The sequence below is a fragment of the Phoca vitulina genome, unplaced genomic scaffold (assembly GCF_004348235.1).
Source record: "Phoca vitulina isolate PV1807 unplaced genomic scaffold, GSC_HSeal_1.0 scaffold1, whole genome shotgun sequence".
Lineage (NCBI taxonomy): Eukaryota > Metazoa > Chordata > Mammalia > Carnivora > Phocidae > Phoca > Phoca vitulina.
Genome location: NW_022589704.1, coordinates 100,038,950 through 100,059,516, shown reverse-complemented (window position 1 = coordinate 100,059,516; position 20,567 = coordinate 100,038,950). Strand labels below are relative to the sequence as shown.

Sequence of the window (20,567 nt, the reverse complement as noted above, 5' to 3'; positions counted from 1 at the left end):
TGGGTTTTCTATTCTGTTCCATTGATCTTTCTGTTTTTGCACCAGTACCATACTGTCTTGATGACTACAGCTTTGTAATATAGCTTGAAGTCCAGAATTGTGATGCCTCCAGCTTTTCTTTTCTTTTTCAGGATTACTTTGGCTATTCAGGGTCTTTTGTGGTTCCATACAAATTTTAGGGTTGTTTGTTCTCTGTGAAAAATGCTGGTGGTATTTTGATAGGATTGCTTTAAATGTGTAGATCGCTTTGGATAGTATAGACATTTTAACGATGTTTGTTCTTCCAATCCATGTCTTCTCTGATCTTTATTATTTCTTTCCTTCTTCTCACCTTGGACTCTTTGTTCTTCTTTTTCTAGTTCCTTTAAGTGTAATGTTTGTTTATTTGAGATTTGTCTTGTTTCTTGAGTTAAATTTATTCTTTTTTTTAAAGATTTATTTATTATTTTAGAGAGAGAGATCATGAGTGGGAGGGGCAGAGGGAGAGGGAGAGAGAATCTCAAGCAGACTTTGTGCTAAGGGTGGGGCTTGATCTCATGACCCTGAGGTCACGACCTGAGCCGAAACCAAGAGTTGGATGCCTAACCAACGGTACCATCCAGGTGCCCTGAGTTAAATTTATTCTTATGTATTTTAGTATTTTTGATGGTATTATTAATGAAATTATTTTTGTTTTTAAAGATTTTATTTATTTATTTGAGAGAGAGTGAGAGAGAGCACAGTGGTGGGAGGGGAGAGGCAGAGGGAGAGGGAGAGGGAGAAACAGACTCCCTGCTGAGCAAGGAGCCTGATTTGGGGCTTGATCCCAGGACCCTGGGATCATGACCTCAGCCTAAGGCAGACACTTTACTGACTGAGCCACCCAGGCACCCCATGGAATTGTTTTCTTAATTTCATTTTTGTGTTGTTCATTGCTTGGATATAGAAGTACAGGTCATTGTTACATATTGATCTTGTATCCTAAAACCTTGCTGAATTCACTTACTAGCTCTAATCTTTTAGTAGATTCCTTAAGATTTTTTTTTTAAACATTTTATTTATTTATTTGACAGAGAGACACAGTGAGAGAGGGAAGAGTGGGAGAAGGAGAAGCAGGCTTCCCACGGAGCAGGGAGCCCGATGCCGGGCTTGATCCCAGGACTCTGGGATCATGACCTGAGATGAAGGCAGATGCTTAACGACTGAGCCACCCAGGCGCCCCCCTTAAGATTTTCTATATACAAGATCATGTCATCTGTAAACAGAGATAATTTACTTCTTCCTTTCCAATCTAGCTGCCTTTTATTTCTTTTCTTACCCAATTGCCTGGGATAGGACTCCAGTAGTTTGGTGAGAATGATCATCCTTGTCTTCCTCTTGATCTTAGGAGAAAGGCACCCAGCTTTCACCATTAATTATGTTGTTAGCTAGAGGTATTTCATATAAACCCTTTATCAGGTTGAAGAAGTTTCCTTCCATACTTAATTTATCATGTATTTTTATCATGAAATGTGTTGGGTTTTTTCACATGCTTTTTTTTTCACATCTAATGAGATAGTTAGGTGATTTTTGTCCTTTATTCTGTTAATATGGCCTTTTACATTGATTTTCCACTTGGCCATGATTGTAACATTTTTTAATATGTTACTGGGTTCAATTTTCTAGTATTTTATTAAGGACTTTTTTTGTGTGTCTATATTTATAAGGGATATTGATTTGTAGTTTTCTTGTGATGGCTTTGTCTGGTTTCATTATGAGGGTGATAATGGCTGCATAGAAGGAGTTGGAAAGTGTATTTGTTTGCTAGGGCTGCTGAAACAAAGTACTACAACCTCGCTGGCCTAAACAATAAAAATTTACTGCCTCATAGTTTTGACTTATATTGTCTCATAGTTCTCATAGGTCTAGAAGTCTAAAATCAAGGTGGCAGCAGGTTGGTTCCTTCTGAGGCTGCCAGGGAAGGATCTGTTCCAAGCCTGTCTTCTTGGCTTGTAGATGACCATCTTCTCCCTGTGAGTCTTCACATCATTTTCCTTCTATATGTACATCTGTCCAAATTTCCCCTTTTTATAAGGACATAAGTCATATTAGATTAGGGCCCACCTTAATGACCTCATTTTAACTTACTTCCTCTGTAAAGGCCCCATCTCTACATAAGGTCACATTCTGAAGTACTGGGGATTAGAACTTCAACATGTGAATTTGGGCAGGGCAGGGGGGTATGTGTGGAGGAGACCCAGTTCAACCCATAATAGGAAATGTCTCGTATTTTCTGTCTTGAAAGTGTTTGTGAAGGACTATCATTGATTGTTTTTTTTTTTTTTTTTTCTTAATTAGGCAGAATTTACCAATGAAGCCTCCTTGTCTAGGGTTTTTCTTTGTAGGAAGTTTTTTCATCACTAATTCAATCTTTTTTGCTTGTTATGGGTCTGTTCAGATTTTCTTCTTGACTTGGTGTCAGTAGTTTGTGATTTTCTAGGAATTTGCCCTAGAAATGTATCTAATTTGTTGGCAGACAATTGCTCATAATATTCTCTTATAACCCATTTTATTTCTGGAAGGTCAGTAGTAATGTGCCCACTTTCTTTTCTTTTCTTTTTTAAGATTTTATTTATTTATTTTACAGAGAGATAGAGAGAGCCAGAGAGCACAAGCCGAGGGGGAATGGTAGAAGGAGAGGGAGAAGCAGGCTCCCTACTGGGAGCCTGATGTGGGGCTCGATCCCAGGCCCCTGGGATCATGACCTGAGCTGAAGGCAGATGCTTAATCGTCTGAGCCACCCAGGCACCCCCAAAGTGCCCACTTTCATTTCTGATTTTATTCATTTAAACGTTTCTTTCTGTTTTTCTTGATCAGTCAAGGTTTGTCAATTTTGTTGATATTTTCAAAGAACCAACTTCTTGTTTTGTGAATTCTCTGTATTGTTTTTCTCTTCTCTGTTTTCATTATTTCCACTCTAGTCTTCATTATTTCCTTCTGCTTTTTATGGGTTTCATTTGCTTTTGCTTTTTTAGTTTTTTCAGGTTATTGATTTGAGAAGTTTCTTCTTTTTAAATATAAGTATTTACAGCTATAATTTTTCTCTAAGCACTGCTTTAGCTGTATCATACAAGCTTTGGTATATCATGTTTTTGTTTTCATTCATCTCAAAATATTTTCTGATTTCCCTTGTTATTTCTTCTTTGACCAACCGGTGTGTTGTTTAGTTTCCACATATTTGTGAATTCCCCAAATGTATTTCTGGTATTGTTTTACAACTTTATTCCACTGTGGTTGGAAAACGTACTTGGTATGATTTCAGTCTTGTAAAATGTATTGGGACTGGTTTTATAGCGTACCGTACGGTCTGTCCTGGAGAATGTTCCATGTGTACTTGAGAATGTATATTCTGCAGTTGTTGGATGGAGTGTTCTATAGATATGTGTTTAGTTGTTTTATAATGTTCAAATCTTTGATTTATTGATCTTTTGTCGAGCTTTTCTACCTGTCATTGAAAATGGGCTAAATATTATTGTTGAGTGGTCTATTTCTCTCTTCAATTCCAACAGTTTTTACTTCATGTATTTTTGTTGTTAGGTGCATGTATGTTTATAACTGTTATATATTCTTGATAGGTTGACACTTCTATTATAAAATGTTATCTCCAGTAACAAATATTGTCTTAAAGTCTGTTAGTCTTCTATCATATAGTATTTTATCATATAGTTCTCTTTTGTTACTGTTTGCACAGTATATCTTTTCCCATCCTTTTACTTTCAACCTATTTGTGACTGAATCTACAGTGTGTCTCTGCAGCGAACACATAGTTGGGTCTCTAAAAAAAGAAAAGAAAATCCATTCTGCCAATCTCTGCCTTTTAATTGGAGTGTTAAATCTTTTTACATTTAGTGTAATTACTAATAAGGTAGGATTTATGACTGCCATTTTGCTATTTGTTTCCTTTATCTTTTTCTTTTCTTTCCTTTTGAAGAGAGGAAGTGGGGAGGTACAGAGGGAGAGAGAATCTTAAGCAGGCTCCATGCCCAGTGCAGAGCCAGACATGGGGCTTGATCTCACAACCCTGAGATCATGACCTGAGCCGAAATCAAGAGTCAGACGCTTAACCAACTGAGCCACCTAGGTGCCCCATGTCTTCCTTTTCATTCCTCAATTTCTCCATTATTTCTTTTGTGTTAAATAGACATTTTCTAGTGTGCCATTTCAATTCCCTTGTCATTTCTTTTACTATATATTTTAATTCATTTTCTTATTGTTGTGTTGGGACTTATAATTGATATATTAACTTACAACAATTTAGTTTGGGTTAATACCAACTTAATTTCAGTAGTAACTTAATTTCAGTAACTTTGCTCCTATTTATTTCATCCTCCCTCCTTTGTGCTGTTATTGTACAAATTACATCATTATACACTGTGCCCATCCACACAGATATGTAATTATTGCTTTGTGTTGTCTTTTAGATCATAACTGAACTAACGTGAGTTCACTCCTTGGTGAGTCACAGATAGAAACTACACCAGGTGAGTTGGTGTATAAAGGAAACTTTATTCACAGCAAATAAGGAGATGATGGGGAATAATTTCCAAAGCCATGAGTCCCTGAGCAAGGGTGAATGGGTTCCTTTTATTTAGGATTAGGATGAATATTTAGATAGGGGAGCTTGTCCTCATATGTATAGGCAGGCATAAGTCACGCATGCACCTTATAGGCCTATGCATACATTGTATATTATGTAATGAGGCTTGTGTTCCTCGTTGGGTGGAGATTTTAGTATTATAATGAGGTAAAGATGACTGTCGGTCACTCCATGGGTCACTCCCTGGCCCAACTGCACTGGCATGAGTTGGGGGTTAAGCTCAAACTGGTCTGGGTGGTCTGGGCCACTAGAGCTCTTCCTCTGAGCAGTCATTATTGCTTGAGGGGTAGTTTTGGTTTCCAGCACTGAGATGTTATGCATTTAGGGTCTTTTGCATGAGTTAAGAGACCAGCTGGGAAGAAGAGCTTGAGGAAAAACATGGGACAGAAGTCAGTGGGTACAAGCAGGTGAGCAGTAGAAGTCAGGTCTTGGGGTCTAGCTGGTGACAAGATAGGAGAAAGAGTTATAAATAAAAAATACATTTATATATTTTTATATTTACCTCTGTAGTTACCTTTACCAAGTTCTTTATTTCTTCATGGGGATTTGAGTTACTGTCTAGTGTCCTATTAATTCAGCCTGGGGAACTCCCTTTCGTATATCTTGTAAGAGCAGGTCTGCTAGTGATGAATTATCTCTAATTATATTATATATAATTAATATATGTAATTATATATAAACTAATCATATTAGTTTTTGTTTACCTATGAATATCCTCATTTCTCTTTCATATTTGAACATATTTATAATGGGTATTTGGAAGGCTTTTTCTATGAAATCTGATATCTTGTTATTTCCACAGGCAGTTTTTGTTGCCATATTTTTTTTCACAGTATATGGGTTATATTTTCCTGTTTCTTGCATGCCTCATATATTTTTGTTGGAAAGTAGACATTTTAGATAATATATTGTAGCAACTCTGGGTACTGCCCTCCCTCCCCACCAGGGTTTGTTATTTTTATTTGCTTGTTTGTTTTTTAGTGACTGGATTATTTTAATGGCATCTGTTTCCTCCCTCCTATGCAGTGTTAGGCTTCTGATGTTGCTCCTCAGGGAGATCCAACTTGGAAATACCCATAGTTCCCTTGGGATGACAGTGGTATTGGTAGAATTCTCTTTCTTTCCCTGACCACATCTAGCTGTTAAACTCCACTAATTGCTAGCTGATTCCAGTAATGCCCTGGGGCAAAAATTGTTCTACAGACTAATCCAATCAAAGTGTGGCTCTTTTTTTTTTTTTTTTTAAAGATTTTATTTATTGGGGTGTCTGGGTGGCTCAGTCGTTAAGCGTCTGCCTTTGGCTCAGGTCATGATCCCAGGGTCCTGGGATCCACCCCGCATCGGGCTTCCTGCTCCGCGGGAAGCCTGCTTCTCCCTCTCCCACTCCCCCTGCTTGTGTTCCCTCTCTCGCTGTGAACACAAGCAGGGGGAGCAGCAGAGGTAGAGGGAGAAGCAGGCTCCCCGTTGAGCAAGAAGCCCGATGCAGGGCTGGATCCCAGGACCCTGGGATCATGACCTGAGCCGAAGACAAACGCTTAATGACTGAGCCACCCAGGTGCCCCAAAGTGTGGCTCCTTTGAAGGAGTAGTTTCTTAGGTCTGTGTTTGATATTTGTTCTGATCCTAGGAGGGTTCTTTCCAGCCATCTTACTCCATGGTTCTCTTGTAAACTAGCCTGCTGACATTCTAGGCTGTGTTTTCTTAAAATCCATGAATCTCCCCGTTGCCTTTCTCCAAAACCTCTGGTGTTCTTGACAGTGCCCTTAGGTTTGAACTTCCTGTGCTCTGTTGAAAATGAAGTCAGTTCCTTGGGAAGAGATTAGGAGCTATCTGTTTTATAGCCTGCTTCTCCGCTTAGGCTAATCTCTGAGCCAAGGCTCTAGAGGTGCAGGTGGGAACAATGGCAAGCTTCTGAGTCATACCCCTGCTCTAGCAGGTGAGTGGTAGAGTAATGGCAGCAGCCTGAAGTCCCTCTGGTTTGCCTCTCCTGGCAGGGAACCACTACCTGATGAGCTGGAACAAGGGTAACTGGGGCCCCAGTATTCCTAGCATGCCACACCCAAGGCAGAGCCTCTGTTCTACAAGTAGGGCTAAGCAGAAGAAGGGAGCCCACACTTCTCAACAATACTTGATTGGAATTAGCTTCAGCAGTAGGAGGCTGGGGGTACAATGAGAAACACTGAAGTTCTGCTTCTCCTAGGAAGAGAGCCCTTCAACTGGTGGCCTGGGGAGAGGGAGCCCTGGGTTCTTGGCTGCAGCATTCTGGAGTCTTTACCTCACCAAGCTGGAAGAGGGAGGAAAGGCATGGTCTTAGTTCAAATACCACCACTCTTGCCTTTCTTACCAATTTTGGCGGGGGGTGGGGGGTAAATTTTCTTAAATATATGTTTTGTCATTTGCTATTTGCCATTAAAACCATTTTAGAGGCTTTAAATGCTTGTTTTCAAAATTAACTTTCACCAGTTTCACTGGGGAGTGGTCACTGGAGCTCCTCATACTGTCATGTTAGAAGTGGACCTCCCTGTCCCTCATTTTGCAAGTATAGTTTTGCTGGATTTAGAGTTCTTGGTTGACTCTCATTATCTTTCAGCATTTTAAATATGTCACCTTTCTGCCTCTGGTCTCCATGGTTGTCCCAGTTGGCTCAGGCTTCCATAACAAAAACCATAGACTGGATAGCATAAATAACAAACTAATTTCCTCATAGTTTGGGACACTGGAAAGTCCAAGATCAAGGTCCAGCATGGTCAGTTCCTGTCTCTTTGTTGATACTCTATTTGATAAGGCATCATTCTCATGCTTTCCTGTAGTTATTTAGAGATGGTCTCCTTTAGTTCTTTGAACATGTTTAAGAATAACTAGACTCTCTTATTACTTATAAAAATTTCTACATTCTTTTGGGGTTCCAGTATAGGAAATTATTACTTGTTTTTTCAAAAAAGATTTTATTTATTTATTTGTCAGAGAGAGCAAGAGAGAGAGAGAGAGAGAGCATGCTTACAAGCAGGGGGAACGGCAGGCAGAGGGAAAAACAGGCTCCCCACTGAGCAAGGAGCCCGATGTGGGGCTCGATCCCAGGACTTTGGGATCATGACCTGAGCTGAAGCCAGATGCTTAACTGACTGAGCTACCCAGGTGTCCCAAGAAATTGTTATTTGTAAATAATCAGTTTTGTGTCTTTCTCTCTCTCTATATATATGTGTATATACACACACATATATATATAAATATAAATAATTTCTTTTTTTTTTTAAGATTTTATTTATTTGACAGAGAGAGAGCACAAGCAGGGGGAGCAGCAGAGGGAGAGGGAGAAGCAGGCTCTCTGCTGAGCAGGGAGCCCTATGCGGGGCTCTATCCCAGGACCCTGGGATCATGACCTGAGCAGAAGGCAGATGCTTCACTGACTGAGCCACCCAGGCGCCCCTATACCATTTATTTCATGTGTTATTTTCTTCTTTTGCATTGGCTAGTACCTCTGGTACAATCTTAAATAGGACTGGTGATCATGGGCATTTTTGTTCTTGATTCTAAGTGAACTGCTGCTAACATTTCACCATTAAGAATAATATGTGCTGTAAATTTTTTTCTGTAAAATTAAAAAAAAAATTTTTAAAAGATTTTATTTATTTATTTGACAGAGACATAGCAAAAGAGGGAACACAAGCAGGGGGAGTGGGAGAAGGAGAAGCAGGCCTCCCGCTGAGCAGGACCCTGGGATCATGACCTGAGCCGAAAGTAGACGCTTAATGACTGAGCCACCCAGGTGCCCCTTCTGTAATTTTTAATAGATTATCAGGTTAAGGAAGTTCTCTTCTATTCCTATTTTGCTATGAGATTTTTTAAAATTAAATCATGAAGAGGTATTGAATTTTATCATGTCTTTTTCTGTAATTGAGATGATAAAAATTTGGGGGCTGCCTGGGACGCACAGTGGGTTAAGCATCCAACTCTTGGTTTCAGCTCAGATCATGATCTCAGAGTCGTGAGACTGAACCCTGGGTCAGGATCTGCGCTCAGCGCAGAGTCTGCTTGAGATTCTCTCTTCCTTTCCTCCTCCTGCTCGTACTTGCTCTCTCTCTAAAATAAATAAATCAATCTTCAAAAAAAAATTTTAATGTAGTGAATATTTCTAGAGTTTCTTATATTAAATTACACTTGTATTCCTGGAATATGTCAAACTTAGTCATGGTATTCAATCTTTTTGTATATCACAAGATTAAATTTGCTGATATCTTTATTTGAGATTTTTGCATTTATGTTCATGAGTGAGATTGGCTTATAATTTTCCTTTCTCATATAGTTCTCGTCTATTTTTATTATCACTCATTGCCTCCTAGAATAAGTTGGAGAATAGTTTATCTTTTTATAATTTTTGGAAGAGTTTATGTAAGATGGAATGATTTGTTCTTTAAAAGTTTAGTAAAATTTTGCTGCCAAACCATCTGGGCCTTGGGTTTTTTGTGGGAATTTTTTTTGGGGGTGGGAAAATTTTAAACTACTGATAGAATTTCTTTAATGACTGAGGAATATTCAGACTTTCTTTTTCTGAATCAGTTTTGGTAAGTTATATTTTTGTCCATTCTAAGTTGTCCAATTTAATCACATAAATTCATGTGTAGTATTCTCTTACTATCTCTTAAATTTGTTTCATCTGTAGTTTTGTCTTTTTATACCTAAGATTTCCTCAGTCTTTTCTCTTTTCCCCATGACTGGCCTTATCAAAGATTGATCTATTTGATTCATCTTACCATAAAACCAGCTTTTGACTTTGTCAGTCCTTTATACTGACCTTTCTATTTCATCAATTTCTGCTCTTACATTTAGTGTGCCTTTCTTTTTACTTTCTCTGGGTTGATTCTTAGTGTATTAATTCTTAGTGCATAATTGAGACTATTGATTTCCTTCTAAGTAATATTTTTGCTGTATCCTCAAATTTTTGATGAGATATTTAATTACCATTCCATTTTAAATTTTTGAAAAAAATTTCACTTTAATTTCCTTTTTGATTTATGACTTCTTTGGAAATCTGTATTTTAAATTTCAAGATATATGGGCATTTAAAATGCAGCCTTGTATTCTTGATTTTTAACTTCTTTGCACCAAGTTTAGAAAGTATATCTGTATGACATTTGTTCCTTGAAATTTTTTGACATTTGCCCAGGTCTAATATATTTTCTATTTGTTTTCTTGAGAAGAACATAATTTCCTTATTCTTTATGATACCAAGCTTCTTATGTTATAAACACACACACACAATTTTTTGTTTGTTGCAATTTCCCAGTATAACGATGAATTTGTCTACATTTCTTTTTTTTTTGCTTCATGTATTTTGAAGCTGCATTATTAAATGCAGACAATTCTAAAATATTTAAATCTTTATCATTATATAGTGACTCTATCTCTAATATTGTCCTTTGTCATAAAGTATACTTTGTATAATAATCTAGCCACCTCAACTTTCATTTGGTTTGTTTTTGCCTAACACATTTTTTTTTACTATTGCTTATCTTTAGTTTTTAGGTATGCCACTTATAAATAGTATATAACTATATTGAAAAATCCAATCTGGTAATCTCTGTCTTTTAACTCAAGAGTTTAATCCATTTGTATATATTGTGATTATTGATATATGTGGATTTGTTTCTAACATCTACTTTTTGTTTTTGATGTCTCCTGCTTTTTCTATGCTATTTTTCCTCTTTTCTTGCTTTTTAAGAATTGAATTTTTGCTTGTTTGTTTTCTTATTTCGTTTTTTCCTTTCCTCAGGATTGGGATGTTATATTTTTAGGTTTTTAGTGGTTACCCTTGGCATTTTTCCAGGCTTACTTAACAAAATCTAAATTAGTCCATAATTTCTCCCACCCCCGAACAAATACAAGAGTCTCAGAAGATTTTAACTCAATCATTTACTCAGTCACCTTACATGTCATTGTTGTCCAGTCCTTCAGTGTCCCCTTTAAAAAAAAACCTCACATTAAATAGACATGAATGTTATTTTATATAGACATGGCTTGTTTAGATTTATCTTCATGGTCACTATTTCTTTGTTTACCATTCCTTGTTTTTTGGCCCCCCATGGGATCATTTTCCTTCTATCTGAAGTATACTTTTTAGAAGTTCTTTAGATAAAAACTATTGGTAAACTCTCCAATTTTTGCATATCTGAAATGTCCTTATTTTGCCTTCTTTCTTTTTTTTTTTTTTTTTAAGATTTTATTTATTTATTTGACAGAGAGAGACACGGCGAGAGAGGGAACATAAGCAGGGGGAGTGGGAGAGGGAGAAGCAGGCTTCCCACAGAGCAGGGAGCCCAATGCGGGGCCCAATCCCAGGACACTGGGATCATGACCCAAGCCAAAGGCAGACACCTAACGACTGAGCCACCCAGGCGCCCCTTGCCTTCTTTCTTAAAGATCAGTTTTGCTAGATCTACAATTCTAAAAGAAGTTGACAATTATTTCCTCTCTGTACTTTTGAGATATTAGATCACTATTTTCTGATTTCCATTGATTTGTTAAGTTTGTTATAATTTCACAATTGTAAATAATCTGTCATTTTTCTCCAGCTGCTTTTTGAGCTTCCTAGTGTGTCTAGGTGTGGTTTCATTTTTCACATTTGCTTTCCTGCTCAGAGGTATACATTGTACTTTCTGCTTTTCAAGAGTCTAGTCTTCTATTACTTTTGGAAAATCCTCAGCCTTTATCTCTTTAAAATTTGCCTCTCTACCATTTTTTCTTTCTGGAGTGCCACTTATTTGTATGTTAGACTTTTTCATTTTAAGCTCTAGCTCTTTTAACCTCTCTTTTATATTTTCTGTCCATTTCTCTCTCTCTCTCTCTCTCTCTCTTTTTTTTTTTTTTTGCATTCTGGGCAACTTCTTCAGCTCCATTTTAGAATTCACTAATTTTCTCCAGTCAGCTGTTAAATCCATCAGATTAGGTTTGTTTCCAACAATCTTTCATTTCTGAATTTTCTATTTTTCATCATACCTGGTCCTTTCATTGTGCCTTATTTCTTACTTATTTTTGTGACTCTATTTTTTAATCCTTTAATATATCATTATTTTCTATTTGATAATTCTATTCTTTGAAGTCTTTGGGAGTTGTGTTTCTGCTGATTCTCACCTGTGGCTTGTTGATCTTAGATACTGAGCTCCCACTTGGTTGGTCTGAATTGAGGCAGGAAGGACTTAAATTTGCCTCTGCCAGGAGCGAAGGATAGCACTGTCTGGTTTATTTGTATGTGCATGCATACTCCCATTTCTTTTCTGCCTTGGTGATTTCTCTTACCTCCTGAGAGTTTAGCGGTCGTTAAAAAGTATGTCTTTTGTCCAAGAACCAGTTGGTTTGTAGGAGGAAGACTCCTCAGGAAGTGAAAGCCTTAATGAATTCTCTAGTTAGGGAACAGTTTTAACTGTTGGATAAATTAGATTTTTATGAGTAGGCTCTGCATATGATAGAAATTATAGAAATAAGCTAGGTTTCTCATCTGGTAGATGAAATCAACACTCAGTAAACAAGGGGTTGATTATTCACTTTATGGGAGGATTGGCATGGAGGCTTTTGTTTGCTAAGTGTATCAAAAGTTCCATTTGTGACCGCCCATTTCTCAACAGAGAAAACAAAATGAATCCAAAGCATTTTGAGTAACTATTAGAGGTCAAACTGAATAAGTTAAAGTACCTGGGATTATTACAGAAATTGGTGGGGGAAAATAGAATTTACCTGAGCAAAAACTCCACTTTGCACACTAAACAAAATTAGTACATTTCACCTTAGACAAAAAATGTTATAAACAAGTTGTTTGTTTTGTTTCGTCTTGGCTAATTGTATCAAGGTTCCCTGGACAGCTCCCTTTTCACTTTCTCCAACAATTATTTTTAACCTTTTCCTCCCTCTTCAACCGTCAGTGTCAAATCTTCTTCCCTCACGGTTATGCTTAGCAAATGCCACTGACTTTTCTACAAAGGATACAGACATCATCAGAAAAGAACTTCTACACCTTACGTCACCAAAGTAAATCCTCCACCCATTGGCACCTATCCTTTTCTCCTAATTTAATTAATTAAATTATTTTTTAGAGAGGGAGGGAGGGTAGAGGGAGAGGGAGAGAGAGAATCCCAAGCAGCCTCCATGCCCAGCGCAAAGCCGGATGTGGGGCTCCATCCCACAACCCTGAGATCACAACCTGAGCCAAAATCAAGAGTCGGACGCTCAACCGACTGAGCCACCCAGGCACCCCTTTCCTAATATTAAAAGACAGGCCGCTCCTCCCTGTGTTCTGGACCTCATCTCTTTACATATCTTCTGGGACTTTGATTCCCATTATCTTTCTCTCTCTCTCTTTCTCACTCACCTTCAACTACTCCTGTTCATCTTGTTCTTTTCCAGGAATACCTAAAACATGTTCAGGTTAAAACCATGGGGAAAAATCCCCAGCTCTCCTTCTTCTACCCCATTTCTCCCCAGTTTCCGATCCTCTCTCTCTCTCCCACTTCATAGCCAAATCTCGGATGAGTTGTCCACTGCTCTCCATTTCCTCACTTCTCATTCATCCCCAGTCCTCCAACACATTCCATTGACCCATTGACATTCTCACTGTAAAGTTTCTGTATTTCCAAATCCAGTGGACATTTATTGGTCTTCACCCTCTTTGACTGCTCCATAGCATTCAACCGTGTTTCAAACACTCAGTGCACATGTGTACACGCATACACACTCATACACTTCTTTAACCCTTATTTTAAAATGTCAGTTATAAAGGAGGTCGATAATGTTACGTTCATTGTATTTCTCTTAAAACCAATTACTGTAAGATTATTACTCATAATAATCACTATTCATTATTACTATAGTATATATTAGTGTAAATTACTTTATTTCTACTTCATGTTTCAATTAAGACCTTATTATATATATATATATATATATATATATTTTAAAGATTTTATTTATTTATTTGACAGAGAGAGACAGAATGAGAGAGGGAACACAAGCAGGGGGAGGGGAGAGGGAGAAGCAGGCTTCCCGCGGAGCAGGGAGCCCGATGCGGGGCTCGATCCCAGGACCCTGGGATCATGACCTGAGCCGAAGGCAGACGCTTAACGACTGAGCCACCCAGGTGCCCCAAGACCTTATTATATTGATTTAAAAAGTGTATGCATAGGTAGATTCTATTTCTAAATTTCATTTTAGGTGAGTAAAAAGGGTTTTCAAATTATCTGTTAGAAAGAGTTGGTGCTGGTTTGGTGGGACTGAGAGTTTCTGCCAGCTTCCTCTTTGTAAAGAGAGCAGGGCAGTGACCCAGTAGAAGCCAAGGGCCCACGTCACTGCTTTTGGAAAAGAATCAGCTTGTCAAAGAGCTGAGTGACAAATCTTCTCTTAAACTCCTAGGAGTTATTTTGGTTGCTCCTTAGTTCTTGTGTGAACCACCTTAATAATGGACATTCTTTCATCACTTCTTTTAAAGCTTAACTCTCAGCATCATGTGTGGGAGGACACAGAGTAGAAAAACAAAACTCCAAGCGTGAGATGTTTTTTGCTGTTGAAAATGATTTGTAGTGAAGTTGTTTTCTGACCATGGTTCTTTCTTTGGAAGACTCTTCTCGTGGGCTCAAGGCCATCTTTTGGTTATTGTTCCCAAGAAATGGTTTTTAGCCACTAGATTGCTTTATGCACGTGGGTTTCTTTTTTCTTTTTCCCCCTATACAGTAAGACAGTTCTGCTTTAGTAGAAAAGCTTGACTGCATAATAGGTCGGCGTTCTGCCTTTCAGAGAACAGGGGCTGCAGCTGCATCTACAGTGTGCATGGGCCTACCTCTCCAGGGCTGCCAGGGAACCAACGTCCTGGGGAGGGTTAACGCGGCAGCGATGCAGCACAGCAGGGACAAAGGAAGCCATCTAAGCCCTTGTTACTTAGAGTGTCTGAGGATCAACACCATCCATGTCACCTGGGAGTTTATTAGAAATGCACAGGCTCAGCCTCATCCCAGATCAGTGGCTCAGAGCCTGTGTTTGAACAAGATCCCTGTGTGACTCCTGTGCACACTCTAGTTTGAAAAGCACCACTGCTCTTAACCTACATTCAAAGCTGCAGCCTTCCGACCACAGCACAGACACTGCTTCCTCCGGGAAGCCTTCCCCTGACTCCACTGGCTTTGGTTAGGGTGCTCCTTTCGCACACACAACCGATCCCCCTGCCCCCCACCACGTTGTCGCCTGGATCTCGTCTGTCCTTCCTTGCCTGTTGCTGTAGATCTGCATGCCTGTCCTTCCTCAGGGGTGAGCTCTAGCCCAGGTCATTCTGTGCCCCCCCTTGCATACTGCCTGACTCAGAGCAAACGCCAATCAGAAGGCTCATGGAGCCAATGAATGAATGAGTGGGCAGTGATCGGCAGGACAGAAATAAAAGCCTGAAATTCACAGAAGGTTAGGTGTTTATTTTTGCTGCTTCTTAGACAAGCTCTACAAGGTAAACACAAAATACACAGACTGTTTCAGTGGCATTGATTTTAAACGTCAACCTCAGACCATGGCATTTAGGACTTCTGGAGCACATTGGTTCAGGCACTTTTGTACCCAGAGGCACATAGAGTTTACCAGGCTGAAAGGGAGTGACTTGCTCTCATGGGGATGCTGTTGCCAGCTGCCTGGTGAGGTAGGGAAGAGCAACAGACACCAGATCAAGCCCAAGCACACAGCACACCCTGCCTTTCATGAGTTGATTGTCCAGCTGGTAGGCGGCCAGGTCCTCTGCTGCACCTGTTCCCTCCTGCCACCCACCTTGGAACCAGTTCCCTCCCCTAGGAGCACCTGCAGCAGGAGGTGGGCGGGGAAGGGGAGGGAGCATACTGGATGTTGCTGGAAGTCAGCATCTTTGGTATAAGGAAATTCCCTGGGCCCAGGGAGGGCTGGAGAAGGAAGGCAGCCAATACTGACTGGGGTTGGAGATCCCTAGTGGATCCCAGGTGCCCCTGTTCTCCCCGCTTCCAATCAGCAGGAAATGGACGGGCCCTCATTTTATGAATTGAATGCTGGAATCTGTGCTTCGCCTGCCTCCTTTCCAGCAAGCCTCTCTGAGGAACACAGCGGCCGCTCCATCAGGGCCCATTTGGAAGACAAGCTTCTGCTGCTCAGCCTTCAAGCAGCAGATGGAAAACATCAGCAGGAAGCAGACAGCTTCGCCTGCACCGCCTTCCCTCCATCAGTCACTGGCCTAATGAGATATTCTTGCACTTGGCTTTTTTTTTTTTCTTCCCCTTTTCACTAAAGGACCCTAATGTGCTCTACAGACATGAGCTCATGAGGCCTCCCTGGGGGAGGCAGGGGCCTCCTCTTCTCGCAGCGGTCTTGTCAGCCTTTGCTGGCTCAACTCTCTGTTCCTAAGATCCCCCCTGGCCGGGAAGACCTGAGACATAAGCATGACCAGCGCTCCCCATTCAGAGCAGAGTCCAGCGTTTGCCTCACTTGCGTCTTCCATTGGGACTTCATCCCCTTTGTGTTCACAGGTGCTTTTTATGTGGAGGTGACAGATCATCCTGGTTCTAGGGTGCGGGGGCTCAGCCCAAAACAGCTTTTTCTCCACAGGGGACATAAAAGTGGTTTCAATAGGAACGAGCATGGGATTTGAGGACACGTGTCCTATGACCCTGGCTGTGGTCCAGCCTCTTGTGCTTTGGGGTTGCAGCATTTCAAGTTTGTAGCTTTGGTAGAAAAGACCCTCCCCAATGATTCTGAAGCGTGACCGCCTGGGGTTGGTGATTCTTGGGGTGTCCCGTTGCCCACGTTCTCCCTGTTTCCCTGGAGCAGTGGGGAACTTGGAGCCAGTGTGGTTTTCTGGCAGGTTCTCTGCCCGGCAGCAGCAGCGGAGGACATACTGATGAGGTCCCCAGTGTTTTTCCACGGGACGGATTCAGTGGAGACAATCAGTCCTTCCATGCGCTGCGTGGGGCCCCGGAAAGCCTTAGCTGGGATGCTGAGCGCTGTCTGCCTTGTTTTCCCCTCCCCCTCGAGCTGACTTTTAGAGGGCCTGCTCTAGGTCTTCCTAAGAGATATCCACACTAATGATCTGAAAGGTGAGAAGGCACAGTGGTTTAAAGAACGGTCATCACCAACTTAAAGGAGGGAAAGAAATTACACTTGTTCTCAAGATGGTTCATTAGTAGCTCCTGCACGGAGGTGACTTCACACTCCCATAAGAGATCAATGTGCCGCCGCTGTGGTGACTTCGGACTTTCAGGGGAAAAAAAAATCTCCCCAGCTCAGGGAGGACTGGGGAGATCAGCTTGGGCCCCGATCCCCTGCCCCCTTGACCTGGCAAAGGACCCCTCGACAATTGGCTCCCAGGGTACAGACAGCAGGCTCACCCCCCAGGGGCCCTGGCTCCCGCCTGACCTCCTGCTGCTGCTGAAGGTGAATGAGGGAGGAGGCCTCCCCCTGCTCTGCTTGCTTGCTGGAGACTCTTTAGCCCGGTGCACTGAATCCGGCTCCAGGCCGCGCTCTTATCTGCCCCCTTAGAGCCCCGGCTCTGCAAAAGCCTCGGGAAAGCAGCAAAAAGGGAGTGGGGACACAAATGGATCGAATCCACCAAGGTACAAGCCTCTCACTGCCTTTTCTGTGCAAAGAGTGTGTGTCCGTCCCTGCAGAGATCCCAATAGGGTGAGGTGCTGTTCTCCTAACGTCTGGCACTGGCTTTTAAATCTACAAGTTGAAATCTCAGGGACTCAACTTTTTAGCTAAGTAAGTATAAATGCAAATCCCGTTATATATATGAAATCTATATGAACATATATGTCACACCCGTGCGTGTGCCATTCTGAATATTACCGCATACATGTGGGTCCCAGGAATTCAGACCTCGAACCACCACTTGGTGCACAATTTCACCGGACCGCAGAAAAGCAGCCCTGACAGGCCCAGGGCACTGTCCTGCCCGTGTCTGGTTTCTGGGATCAGAGGCAGGCACCTCACACGTGGCTCGTCTTCTGGGCCAGGGTGTGGTCCATTGGCAGAGTAAACTTGACGCCACCATCCTTCTCCCAGCCCCTCCGGATTCTGGAGAGCCTGCGGCTGAAGCAGGGGAGCAGGAACAGGCCTTTGGCCAGGATCACAACACAGGGCACGAGCAGTGTGAGCGTGAACGTGGGAGGCAGGTAGAACTTGTAATGGCTGTCTTCGAAGGCACGGGTCCAGCCATAGGTGAGTGTGTGCAGGGTGCTCAGCACCAGGGCCACAAAGCCCAGGGTCGACTGCAGGAGAAAGGAAGGATGGAGTTAGGGCCAGGGTGGTGACACGGGGTGATTCCACCAAGGGCTCTTCTGCCTGCCTGGCCGAGGGGGAGAAAGGAGGACTGCTCTGGTAGTCGAGACTCTGGGTTCCAATCCCAGCCCTGTCCAAATGCTCTGAGCCTCAGTTTCCCCAACAGAAAAGTGAGAATAATGCCTCTACCCTGTAGGTGTGTAAGGATCGACTAAATCATGAGGATCTGGTAAATGATGCTGCTTTTCCTCAAACTGTGTTATTCGTACCTCTGGTGGCTGCTAGAGGACTTTAGATGGAACGAAGTTCAACGACGTTTAAAAACATTTTACTAGTTTTGTGCATAGTTTAATGTATAGTAGAGTAACAGGTGTCTGACAGCATATCCAAGCCATAATTTCACCAATAATATTTGGCCTAAGATGAGGCCAGATAAAAAAGTGAATTGGTTTGAAGTTGATTTAAACATGGACACAAAGTAACAAACGTACTTGGCGTGTGGATTTGGCATCAGTAGTGAGGGCGGCTCCGAGGCCTGTAGGCCGGGTGACCTGACACCATCTGTGAAGCCCTCGGCTTTCGAGCATCATGTAGATGCTCTTGGTAGGGGCTGGTCCCTCCCCTCCCACCCACACCCTGACTCATCAACACCTCAGATGGAAACCCCGCCAGGTTCCTCTCTTGCCTAGAAGGGAGTCGGTACTGCATGGAGACCGGGACAGTCACAAACCCAAACGGAAGCAGTTTAGGCCATCCTGCAGGGAAGGTGAGCGTCCCAGCCCTTGAGCCACAGGTGGGCTTCTGTGCGCCACCTCCAGCCAAGAGCAGCTCTTCATCACCCCAAGGGCTATACAATCCTGATTTTCCATGGGAGCCGGGGCATGGAAATGGCTGGGAAGTGCTGATCTGTAGCTCTAGCCTTGGAATCTTGGGCAGTTTCTTGTGGACGACAAATGAGGCATTCCAGAGTCTACTGGAACAACACTGTGACTCTGGGCAAGCCGCTAACTGAGCCTCAGTGACAAGTAAGTGGTCCCCAAAGCTAAAGTTGGAGATGTGGGGGAAGCGCTATCTGGATGGGCATTCTGCAGCCGCCAGAGGAGCCAGGGATGATGGAGAGCTTGGGGCAGCAAGGGGCAGGGCTTTGCGGAAGGCACAGAGGAGAAGCACTGGGTGGTTCTGACTGCATTCCGTAAGCACCAAGGAACCACTGAGAGATACTGGGGCAGGAGAGCCCTGTGTTATTACATAAGGAATGAAAATAGCAGTGACTCATCAAGCCATGAACACATATGCATTTTCTCCAAGGCGACACTGGAAGGGCTTAATTGAAATGTGGCATTATGACGGTACCTCGGGGTACTCTTTATAGGTTGGCTTGGAGCTTTCCACAGAGAAGCTACAATTGGGCCTCCTGGATTTCCTTCCAGCCCCACTTGTCAGCATTGATCCAGGGGGCTTGGTTGAGAGACACTGTCTTGCTTGCACTCCCCTCAGGCACGGTTCTAAGTGGGTCTGATTCTGCTACCATGCCTCATTCTCGCTCCTCTCTATTGTGGGGGATGCCTTGCTTATGCCAGGATGGTCAACCTCAGTACGCGGAAGAACATTGTTCGGGAGAATTGCTTGCAATACTTTTATGAAAAAAACAAAACATTTTCTAATGGCTCTACACTATATGTTCATAGATAGGTTCCCAAGTACAGCATTTTTGACCCCTAAAAAATACTAGTTGCCAAAAGATCCCCAGTTTCTAGTCTTCCTAGCCATCTCTGTGTTTTCTTGGCTTTTAATAACTTTGAAGATGTTTTTATCCCATCTTTCACAATTTCCTGGCTCTGCACAGCCTGTCGGGAAGAGCCATGGGGTGGCTCTGTGCTTCTACCCACAGGTATGTCATATTAAAATGGTCATCCCCCAAAATGGAAGGCTCCCTGACTGTGAGTCACAACCAGCTCCTCGTCACTTCTAGATGTATCTATCAAGAATTCCAAATCTCCTCGAAACTTCTGAACCACACCCACTTTGTCTAAAAGTTCTGATCTATCGATATTGAAGACTGGGGTTAAGAAGGTCTCCAGCACTGAGGAACTATTTGGGATTAATATCCAGACTATATAGAGAACTCCCAAACTCAACGACAGAAAACCAAACACCTCAATTCAAAAATAGGCAAAGTACTTGAATAGAAATTTCTCCAAACAAGAGCTACGAAATGGCCAATAAGCACATGAAGAGATGCTCAACATCACTCATCATCAGGGAAATGCAGGTCTAAACCACAATGAATTGTCGCCTCACACCCATGAGGATGGCTACAGTCAAAAACCCAGAAAACAAGTGTTGAGAGGATGTGGAGAAATTGGAAGCCTTGAGCACTGTGGGTAGGGGCAGCTGCTGTGGAAGGTGGGGGGGCGGTTCCCTGAATAAATTAAAAATACAATTACCACACACTCCAGTGCTCCCACTTCTGACCTATACCCCAAAGGAATGGAAAGCAGGGTCCTGAAGAGATATGTGGACACCCCATATTCGCAGTTGCCAAAACATGGAGGCAGCCCAGGTGCCCACCAGCAGAAGAATGGACAAGCAAAACGGGATATTTCTAAACAGTGGAATATTATTCAGCCTTAAAGAGGAAGGCAGTTCTGACACCTGGTGTGACATGAATGGACCTTGAGGACATGATGCTC

The 20,567-nt window shown here is 42.1% G+C and overlaps 2 protein-coding genes across 3 annotated transcripts in view; one reads left to right on the top strand and one right to left on the bottom strand.

The window, feature by feature from the left end:
• The window catches only part of CUNH2orf76 (chromosome unknown C2orf76 homolog), a 240,316-nt gene that overhangs the window by 90,375 nt on the left and 129,374 nt on the right, over positions 1 to 20,567 (top strand). The window lies entirely within an intron of this gene.
• STEAP3 (STEAP3 metalloreductase) overlaps positions 13,780 to 20,567 on the bottom strand; it is a 45,448-nt gene continuing 38,660 nt past the window's right edge. Inside the window, exon 5 of the mRNA XM_032411955.1 lies at positions 13,780 to 17,864. Within this exon, the coding sequence (XP_032267846.1) occupies positions 17,583 to 17,864 (282 nt within the window). The 3' untranslated portion in view covers positions 13,780 to 17,582. The remainder of the gene's footprint in view (positions 17,865 to 20,567) is intronic.